The 11613-nt window shown below is 45.8% G+C and overlaps 1 protein-coding gene across 1 annotated transcript; it reads right to left on the reverse strand.

Moving 5' to 3' along the window:
* Nucleotides 1-397: 397 nt before the first annotated feature.
* LOC123443463 lies at nt 398-10610 on the reverse strand (the record flags this gene model as incomplete). Its single annotated transcript, XM_045119836.1, has 4 exons — nt 398-927; nt 3570-3674; nt 3742-3835; nt 10414-10610. Coding segments are annotated over 4 exons (726 nt in total), but the record flags the coding sequence as incomplete, so codon positions are not given.
* Between the last annotated feature and the right edge of the window lie 1003 nt (nt 10611-11613).

The following is an 11613-nucleotide window of genomic DNA, read 5'->3' on the forward strand; positions in this document are numbered from 1 at the left end:
ATAACTTTACCCGGACAAACATAAAATGACTCTACATGATCAAGTGTAGATTAAATGAGTGTTGTAAAATGACTCTACATGATCAAGTGTAGATTAAATGAGTGTTGTGATTAATTAAGCACATGTAATTAGAGAGGAATCTCTCCTTGCCCAAACCTGTCCCCTGGAGCCGGCGCCTCTTTCAGATCGTCGGGTCTCTTCAAATTGTATATATATAGCTCATGTAACCATCGATCAAGACAATTTGATCGATTCAAACAGTGGGCACTAGTGTTCTACGAGAGGGCAGTTCGGTTGATCAAGAGACAGCGTTGGACCTCGTTCAAATCTGGATCACAGGACTCGTCAAGCGCGCACGCAAGAGCTCCGGACAAAATTTCAAACAGCACCACCACCATTAACTAAAATCTTCATATCACCTCTTTCAAATAGCTAGCACGCTAATATTGTTTGTTGTTAGTAGAAACAGGCTATCCATTCTCACTTTTCACAAAAATTAACTACGAAAACAGCTCTAATTCTTCAAATACTCCATGTCGCAGCCAACTCTGCTTAGAAACCCTTCCCCGGCCTAAGACTTCAGCGACTATCACTCCTCTACTCTATCAAGAGAGCATCAGGGAAAGCTTCCTCGACTTCACTCAGCCTGCTGTCAACCGTGTCTGCCTCGAGGGCGTCGATCTCGTACCGCACCTCCTCCATATGCTCGTTAATTCTGGTCACTGCCTCCTGAATGCTCTGTATGGCCTCCTTCAGAGCAGCATCGTACTCTGCGTCCGCCTCGGCGTCTTCCGTGCCGGAAGCCTCGGTTATCTCCTTGAGGTTCGCACACACATGCTGGGACGTGCTGCTTGACCTGCAGTGCTCATGGTTTACCAGGCGTTCCGAAGGACGGCCAGCTTTCTTCAACACCTGAATCCTCGCTGTCTGATCCAACCAACAAGAGATATAATGAACAAACTGACAACTGACTGGGGGAAATGTCGACTAAAAAGTGCAACAAAAACACTATACAAGATGATGATAACAACAGAGGTTGCATTTGTCGCAAAACATAGTATAAATTTAGATCCAGGTAATGCCGATACAGAAAATGTGTTAAAGCACTAACATCAGTAAAGCAGGCTAAGTACTACTGCGGTACGAGATCGGAGTGGTTATCAAACAGAATTCCATGCTATTACAGCCGATACTATTATGTGCAGGCTCGTCCATGAGCATGTGCGAACTGTGCGACGGCACAGGGCCCCCACTTTTCAGGGGGGGCACATTTAGTCAATCTCTCTCAGTATTTTTCTTACTGGGCTTTTTTTTTCTTCCCTGCGGCCTCAAAAAGGAACAAATCAATCTCTGTTTCAGTTCCTTCGCTTTGTTTCCCTAGTCGGCGTCCGCTGCCTGCAAATCTGGCGCCGCATACTGCACACCGCTACGCTCCGGCCAACGGCAGGCGGACAGGCATGCACGCGGCCACTCCGTACAGCAGTGCCAAGCATGCAAGGCAAGCACATCTCTGATGAGGGTCAGCCGAATCACCATCAATCATCAGAACAGTTGTTCACCGGATCACCATCTCCATGTAGGTTAACTGAAACCCAATTTAACTTTGATTATTTTTCTCTGTTGGGTGGCTATATTGGTGATGATTACGTGAGTGAATCAATTAATTTTGGCCTTTTATTTCTACATATGCGTGCATCAATTCATCTGTTGTGTAACCCATGTATTCTACAGATTGGATTAGAATCCACTGCGGCACAACATTTGCAGGACAGTGGCACAACCCGAGAAAACCAATCCCGACAAGCTAAAGCAGTCAGTGGCTGGGTGTCCGGCTGAGCGTAGGGCGTCACCGACCAATCCATCACTCGGTCAGGTGCGCCTACAAAATCTTATTTAATTTAGGCCTTTTGCTATTTTTCTCTTGAATAATTCTATCAATGAGTATACATGCAAACACTATATTGAATACTTGTACTTTCTAGTCAGTTCATCTTAGCAAACACTATACTGAATAATAATATCAATTTCATCATGTTCATGTTTTGGGTACTTGTACAATCGATTGGCTAGCTCCTCGAGTCGTCATGCATATTTCTAAATGTTGTGTAAAATAACAAATATTCAGAATTATAAAATTAAGTAGTAGTATGCATTAGTCATATTTGTTCTTTAGTTATAAGATTTTTTTAAAATTAGCGCACCATTTTACATTTCGCACCGGGGCCCCAAATTCCTGAAGACGGCCCTGAGTATGCGCAAACAAACTTATCACTGTGAGACAACTGAATGGATACATAGATGGATGTCACTGTTCAAACACTGATTGCAAACGAAAATTGACAAGTCTTTTCCGTTTGAGGTGCTATCTTAAGGCCTGCATATGGTGATCGTTGACTTGGAGAAGGCCTATGATAATAATACTGCAGAATGTCATATAGTGGGCCTTGGAGGAATGCAGAGTCCCAACAAAGTACATTACCCTCATCAAGGGCATGTATGATAATGTTGTGGCAAGTGTTCAAACAAATGATGGCGACACCGATGCCTTTCCGATTAAAATAAGACTGCACCAAGGGTCAGCTTTGAGCCCTTATCTTTTTGCTTTGGTGATGATGAATGAGGTCACAAGGGATATACAAGATATCCAAATGGTCAGACAAGGGTCAAGAGAAAGTTAGAGTTGTGGAGACAAGTTAGAGTTGTGGAGACAGACTTTAGAATTGAAAGGTTTTAGCCTTTAAGCTTAGTAAAACTAAAACTGAATACATGAGGTATGGTTTCAGTACTGCTAGGCATGAGGAGGTAAACCTTGATGAGCAGGTGGTATCTCATAAGGACATCTTCAGATATTTGTGATCAATGTTGTAGAAGGATGGTGATATCGATGAAGATGTGAGCCATCAAATCAAAGTTGGATGGCTGAAGTGGCGCCAAGCTTCTGACGTCCTCTGTGACAAGAGAGTGCCACTAAAGGTAAAAGGTAGGTTCTATAGGACGGCGATTCGACCTGCGATGTTGTATGGCGCTGAATGGTGGCCAACTAAAAGGCGACATGTCCAACAATTAGGTGTAGCAGAGATGTGCATGTTGAGATGGATATGTGGTGACACGACAAAGGATCGAGTCCGGAATAATGATATACATGATAGAATTGGGGTGACACCGATTGTAGAGAAGCTTGTCTAACATCGTCTGAGATATAGTTTGGGCATATCCACGTGTCAAAACCATGACTTGGTTTCGAGATCTTACCGGTTTCAACTCTAGCATACCCAACTTGTTTGGGACTGAAAGGCTTTGTTGTTGTTATTGTTGTTGTTGAAAAAGTAAACTTGACATGTAGTAAAACGATTAGAATGACAGCACAGAAGAGCCAACTTTAATTTCTTATCTGTCCAGTTGCATCTCCTTATTAAATTCATCGGGTCATAACAAAATAATGTGACCATAATCAAATAAAACATAAAACTGGTATACTGGTGTTTTTATATAGCTTTTCATTTTCAAGACATCATAACAACAAATTATATTGGAGCCCATACACAATACAAGAGTTAATGAAAGCATACCAGCTCCAACTTATCTCTCTCACATGCTTGCACATCCTTCAATAAGTTAGCAAGGTCTCCACGACAAAAATTTGGCTTTGAGAAGAGGGACACCATTTCAAGAATCTGTAGTAAGCAATATTAGATATCTCGCCTTTTATGATAAAGAAAATGTATGAGTAAAGCATTTAACCTGTGTTGAGCAATCATTAAATTCGGCTGTAACATTCCCACATAGTTGTTGATAAGCACATTCACCTCCATTAGCCATATATTCAGAGAAACCCCTGCAGAACTTTCATAGTGTGAGTGATCAAATTCATGAACTTAAATTGGAAGATAGTTTCCATGCAATAATTTACACATATAATATTTATAATGCAGTATCCAAAGCTAAGCTAAGCATGCACAGCTAGCACGGGAGTACTTTATAGCCAGAGCAACAACCACAGTTCTTTTTCTTTTCTTTTTTTGCGGAGAACAGGGAGATTTTATTAAACTGTAACAGACTTACAATCCTCAGCAACCAGCATAGTGACACATGGAGGTGGTCTACCCAACCAACATGCAATACTGTCACCACTACGACCAAAGTTCGCTAAGCAATGTGCAACTCTATTTTGTTCACGACTAATCTTACAGAAAGAAACCTCCCTATTCAAAAGTAAACTCTTAATTTCTAACACTAGGACACCATAAGGTGATCTATCATAATTACCAGTAGCTATCATCTTTAGAGCCATAGCAGAATCGGATTGCAGCACCACCGGTGATGAAGCATGAATAAAAGCCAGTTGTAGCCCTTCTTTTATTGCTTATAGCTCCGCTTCAAGTGCATCGTTGCATTGGAACAATTTCCGGTAGGATGCAAAGATGACATCCCCTTTGTTATCCCTAAGGATCATCCCTGAACCAGCGGTGCCATCCTCAAGGTTAAAGGAACCATCAGTAGATAAGCCCACCATGTTAGTCTCCGGGGCCGGCCACTTCTTGGCTACTATTACGGGTGGTGGTTTTGGAGGGGGTAGCTCCATCACTGGGGATTTGCCTTTCACCATATCCTCCACGCTCAACGATATGTTCTTGTAGGAATTATAGTAGCTAGCAAGGAATGAACAAGAGATATCAAGGGGGGGTACCGTTTTGCCATGGACAATTTCATTCCGTAAGTACCATGTCCTCCATAGGACCATGATAATCCTGCTGCGAATAGACTCCGAAGCCTCCACCAGTAAGTGAAACAACCATTCCTTACCAGTGCATGTGATGTCCATACGAGGAGGTAAAGGCCAGACTGCCTGCATTGAGTCCCATAGCATCGCGGCGTTCGAGCAAACAAGAAGAGCATGAAATGATGATTCCACATCGCGGTCACATGACAGGCATGTAGGCTGGGTAGTCATATGGCGTCGGTACATCACTGCCGAAGATGGAAGGGATCCAGAAATCACCTGCCACGCGAAGTGGCACATCTTTGGGGGGGCTCCGATTTTCCATATTAACTTCCACATAGACCGATCACCCGTAGGAGCAGTGGAGGATGCGCCAGGACTTAGCTGGTTCCAACATGCGGTCATAGCGAGGTGGTAAGCAGATTTGACTGAAAAATTACCAGATTTATCCCATGGCCAAGCAATAAAATCATCAATTTGGCGCACCGAAGTACGGATCTTTGTAATGGATGCCACATCCGCCTGACAGAAGAATTGTTGCAACAGCTCGGTCTTCCAATTCCCATGAACATCGAGGAAATCCTTAACCTTTGTGAGGCGACAGGTTCTTTTCGGAAGAATAGGCGTGAAGGGTGGCCCTCGTGGGATCCAAGGGTCTCTCCATACCCGAATGTGTTCACCATTCCCTACCCTCCATAATATACCTTTTTTGACTAGGGCAAGTCCATGTTCTATGCCTTTCCACATTGCCGAAGTAGCAGAAAAAACCGTGTCCACAAGGTTACCATTGGGATAATATTTCGCCTTTAGGAGACGAGCACATAAGGAATCCGGAGTAGTAAGGAGCCGTCAGGCCTGCTTCGCTAGGAGTGCTTGATTGTAAGCCTGCACATCCCTAAAACCCAAACCACCACGGGCCTTAGGGAGAGATAGCCGATCCCAAGCAACCCACGCCATTTTCCTCCTTCCATTCTCAACACCCCACCAGAACTGTCGCATCATTCTTGATAATTCATCACACACTGCCACCGGGAGTTTAAAGATGCTCATAACATATACTGGGATTGCTTGCGCCACTGCTTTAATAAGCACTTCCTTGCCCGAATAAGAGGAGTAGCGTTCACTCCATTCAATTAGGCTCTTGCTCACCCTAGCTTGCAATGATTCAAAACGTCCTTTATGCATGCGTCCTTCCGGCACAAGGAGGCCGAGATACTTTGGCTCAAAAGCTTGTTGTGTTATCTGGAGAACTAGCTTTACATCATCAGCCACTTGAGGAGAACAACTGTCTGGAAAAAGGATGAAACACTTTGATGGGTTGATAAGTTGACCCGTAGCTGAGGCATAAGTGTTCAAAACACCCTTGACAGTGGTTGCATTCTCCATATTTGCTCGGAAAAAAAGCAAGGAATCATCCGCAAAGAGGAGATGTGACACGGCAGGGGCTCTCCGGCAGATTTGGAGCGCCTCCAACCCTCCGTGTTGTACAGCCGTATGCAGTAAGGAAGAAAGTGAATCCGCCACAAAGAGGAACAAAAAGGGGGATAGAGGATCACCTTGACGAATGTCGCGTGTGGGAGTGAATTGTTAATTGTTCCAGCAATCGCCCATTAAACTTGACAGAAAACTTGACGGATCGGACACAAACCATAATCAGAGAGACCCAACGTGGGGCAAAACCCCATCTCAATAGAGCTCCTTCCAAGTAATCCCAGTCCACTCTGTCATACGCTTTGGATAGATCAAGTTTGTAGGCACAGAAGTCTGCATTCCCAGCATTAGTTTGGATATGATGAATGCATTCGAACGCAATAAGGGAATTATCTGAAATCAGCCTCCCTGGGATAAAAGCACTTTGATTTTCAGAAATCAGATCCGTCAAGCACGGTCTCAACCTGTTAACTAAACATTTGGAAACAACCTTATAGATTACATTGCAAAGGGATATAGGCCGTAGCTCTTTCAAAGTAGCCGGGTGTTGGACCTTTGGAATAAGTACGATACTGGTATCGTTGACACCCAAGGGCATATGTCCAGTCTTGAAAAACTGATGCACGGCAACCACAATATCCTCTTTGAGACAGCCCCAGTTTCGTTGGAAGAACCTTGCCGGGAAACCATCCGGACCTGGTGCTTTTAACGGGCCGATCTAGAAAAGTGCATCTAATATTTCCTGATCTGAGAACGGGGCTAACAGACGATCATTTGTTTCAGGGGAAACTTTTGGCAAGAGGGTATCCAGAACGGGAGTCGGGTTTAGAGTTGGATCCTTAGTATATAATTCCTTGAAGTATGATGCAGCCATACGTTCCATCTCCTTAGGAGAATGACACCAAGATCCGTCCTCCTTTTGGAGCCTACGGATATTGTTTCTTCTTGCCCTCCAGATTGCTTGACGATGAAAGTATTTCGTGTTACGGTCCCCTTCTTTCAACCATGATATTCGGCTACGTTGCAACCACATCATCTCCTCTCGGTACAGAAGTTCATCAAGTTGTTGCATTTTCATACGGATTAGAAGTCGGTCAGCATTGGCAAGTTGTAGGTTCTCAAGCTCTTTTCGCAGATCCTCGATCTGTTTCTCCACATGCCCAAAGTTTGCTTTGCTCCATATACGTAAGGCAGTCATGACCGAGCTTAGTGAAGTGGACACATTGCCCAGATCACCTCCAGACCGTGCCGTAGCCCATGTTTGTGAAATAAACTCCGGAAGTTTCTGATCACGTTCCCACATGATCTCATACTTTGGAGTTCCTTTGTGCCGCCGATCCTCAGATGAGTCCAGGACCAGCACTATAGGGCAATGATCTGATCTAGGGGATACAAGGTGCTGCACCCTAGCATAAGGGAATAGCTCTCGCCATTCTTCACAAGCACATGCCCGGTCTAGACGGACTCGCACAGTGCCCTGTCCTTGTTGGCCATTGTCGAACATGTAGGGCACTCCCAGAAAACCTAAATCCACCACTTCACAGAGTTGCAAAGCATCCCTAAATGCCATCATCTGGTTCTCAGCCCTGCTAGTGCGAGAGAAGTGTTCATGCTGCCACATAGCCTCGTTAAAATCACCGCATAACACCCATGGCAGGGCCGATGTGTTCTTTAGTCTCACGAGATGATCCCACATGCGCTGACGGTTTTCGATCCTGGGCTCACCATACACAAAGGTAGATCGCCAACTTTTCCCCACTCCTTGATCTAGCACCACCACATCTATAAACCTGCTGCATGACTCGAGTACTGTGACTGTTAGTGATTCATCCCATAATAACGCAAGACCTCCACGGCCATCAGAATCGACACCACAGAAGCCTTTTAGTCCTAATTTCCATCTCAGACTCTCAACTTTTGCGCTTGGCTGTCTCGTTTCCGCCAGAAACACCAAGCGAGGGGAATGGGCTTTTACAAGAGCCCTAACTTCGCGAACTATCCGGCGGTTCCCCACCCCCCGGCAGTTCCAGAACAAGTGACTCATTGGGACGGGCGGCACTCCTCATCGGAGCCCGCCAAGTTTGAAACAATACCCACCTTTGCACGTTTACTACACCCAGCGACAGTATGTTCATCAAGGGCGTCCGAGGGTTTATCAGGCAACAGCATGATCCCGTCCCTTAGGGAGATATCCTCCTCAGCATCTTGTATGGCAGCAGCCTTAGTAATCATCAATCTCTTCCGAGAGAGCTTATCCAGTTCCATGTCGCTTAGCTGGTCCATCGTGAGAGGGCTAGGGTTTTGTAGTACATGAACTGTCCCAGGAGGCGTAGTTTCTTGTGTCAGCCGCTGCAGAATTTGGAGAGGTTTTGCTGTCTTGTGGGTAAACCCTCTCCGATCGGGCACGGCCTGGTTGATCCGCGTACAGATAGGCACCAAATTTTAGATCCTTCTCAGCAAAAACCCCGTCACCTCATTCTTTATGCTCATGACCTATTACACCACATGCACTGCAGAATCTTGCAAGTTTCTCGTATCGAACAGCAAAGATGTGGCGCACCTTTTCCTTGACAATGCTCACGAATTTGGTTAATGGCTTTCGGATATCATGGTTAATTCTGACACGCACATAGTCTCCTCGAGAGTTCCCATTGATCCGAGTCTCAAGAACCTCACCCGCAGAACGCAACAGTTTGACAATCAAATCATGCCTGCAGTAGCCATCCGGCAATTTGTGAATTCGCAACCATATGGGCATCTTGAACATCGGAACGTCCTCCGCTCGTGTAAATCCATCGTATGGTGCAAGCAGAACAGCCATGTTGCGAAAGAGCCAAGGCCCTTGTTGCATTATACGATCCCAGTCGCCCAAACAATAGACCTGCACCACGAATAGATTAGGTCCGATGGGGCGGAATCGGACTTGCTGCGAGCAGTTCCAAGCTGCTCGCATATCTTTGTAGAACGCGGTTTGCCTAAACAGCTTGGAGGTATGAACCCTAGCGAGGGCAATCCAGCGGATTTCCTCCAGAAGTTCAGGAGCTTCCTCCTCCACGACGACATCATCGAACTCATCTTCGTGGAGATCAAGCTTCTCGAAAAAATCACCAAGGTCGTCCTCTTTCCCTTCCTCTTTCCCTTGGGAATTACCGGTGACAACGACGGATGGTGAACTTGCCATCGTTATCGCATGTAGATCGAAAGACGCGATCGCCGAGGCCCCCGAGGAAGAACTCTGCTACACCAAAGGAAAGGCGGGGATGCGTGAGGATGGAGGGCGGGTGGCGTGAGGTGGTAGGCGATGGATTGCGAGGGTAGCAGCGGACTCCCGCCGGAGCGCCAGCGCGGGTGGACTTACGGCGGGGATTCGCCGTAAGGAGTTGGAAACCCTAGCCTATGCTAGGGGAGTTCTTTTCCGACCAGCCTTCATCCAACAACCACAGTTCTTAACCATATACTGTTATGCACCTGCATCATGCAAAACAATTAGAATTTCTAATTGCCCATCATACGTCAAAAATGGTTTATAGAATAGTCGCCAGCAGTGTGCACTAGCAGATAGAACTCCACTATTGATGTTAAGATATTGCTATCAGGACATATGGAGATATTTTTTTCGTTATCTTGCTTAAGTCCAAATAGAGAGATATTTTCTTTTGTGGCATTACTGTAGGATCACAAAAATGAGGGCTGATCTAGATTTCCAACAGAGGAGAACCTACTGCAAACAGAGCGATGGGCATGGTTATTGCAACACCAGTATTTTTAGCTACAAAAAGTTTCTTGGATTACATCACACAACATTTTCCAACTCTCCCGCTTGTAGGATGAGCCGTAGATGATGGGTGCAAAACGCATAAATAGAACTATATAACACTCATGGCAGAGTCGTTCTAAGTGTTCAAGAGAGAAGCCGATATGATCTTGAAAAGAAAAGAAAGAATTGTATCAAACTCTTCCAACCCCTAACCTGTATTTGCCTATTTTCTTTCATGATTGATCGGGAAAATTTTCGCGTAAATCTAACATATAACTTGCCCACAACACCCCTTGCATTCGTGTGTGTTTCCCCTCGACGCCAGGTTTGATCCGTCCCCAACCACCCCGGCGCCTAGGAAGACGCTGTCTATGCCATGTACCGCTACCCCGGCCGGGCCCTCGCGCAGCGTGCCACGCGCGGCCCGCGCTCCTGCTTCGAGGTGCTCAGTGCAGGCCTAGGGTTAAGGGGGGCGAGGGAGGGTGGGACAGGGCAGCAGCGGTACCTTCGGAGCTTGGAGTAAGCCTCGGCGCGGCGCTGCTGCAAGGCGAGGAACCCGCGGAGGAGGCCGGCCACCCCGGCAGTTCTCTGCCCGGCGCTGCTGGCCGCCGCGTCCATGACATCCCCGGCGGTCGATTTCGCTTCCGCCATCTGGTCGCCGTTTCTTTGGCCTCCGGTTTTTGGTTGCGCTTCTTTCCTGATTCAAGTGAAGTTTTCTTCTCTCCGCTCTTTATTCTATTTTCCGCTGCTTATCAGTGTAATCACATCACGCAGTTTTTTTTTTCGTTTTTATGTTTTATTATGAAAGTCCACAAATGTATCTATTTAAAACAAATCTTAATCCTTACCTAATATTAAAAGAAGAATGCTTTTATAGATGAGACAATTGAATCTTTGCCCCTAGTTAGTTCCCGCCCCGGGTTTTGCACTTACTTTTCTGGCATGCTGAGTTTTGTCCTTAGTTTTTCCCCTCCGTTTACTCGAATGCCCTTTTGTTCATGGTTTAAAAAAACGAACCGGACATCGAACTGGAAAAGTTGTCGGTTCAGGTTTTTGCCGGTCGTACCGTCGATTCACCGGTTTGATTGTCGTTTTTTTAAGCAAAAAATAATAAATATTGAGTAATATATGTGATAATATAGTGTGAAACAATGGTCAAATAAAATTATTTTCATGTAATGGACAACAAAGTAGCATAGCCGAGTTGGTTATAGGGTCCTGGGTAGGCCTCGCGTATTGCTCACATGACTTGGGATCGAATCTCACTTCTCCCAATTTCTATTAAAATATTTGTCTGATTTAGTGACCCGGTTTTTACTGTTTTTTCAGAAAACCGGCCTGTTCGACCGTTTTTCTCCGGTTCGATTGCAGAACGGTCTTATATTAGCTTAAAAACCCGATGAGGCTGGCAGTTCCGGTTTTTTCTGGTCCGACCGCGAGTCCGGTCCGATTTTTTTAAACTAGGCTTCTGTCACGGCTTCGCTTGGTCAGCGTCGTTTGACCGTGACGGCTCGGCGTTTGGACACCGGTTGCCCCTGGACCTTCCTTACAGGTGGATCCCACATAGAGTGGACTGTGTAGTTGTCATTCCCCTCCCCTTCCTCTATCTTATCCCAGCCTCAAACCCTGGATCAGCGACGACGAAGGCGACCCAAACCCTATCGCTCAATGGAGACACTAGCTCCCGTAGAAACCGTGGCCTCGA

Source organism: Hordeum vulgare, chromosome 3H, assembly GCF_904849725.1.
Source record: "Hordeum vulgare subsp. vulgare chromosome 3H, MorexV3_pseudomolecules_assembly, whole genome shotgun sequence".
In the NCBI taxonomy this organism is placed as follows: domain Eukaryota; kingdom Viridiplantae; phylum Streptophyta; class Magnoliopsida; order Poales; family Poaceae; genus Hordeum; species Hordeum vulgare.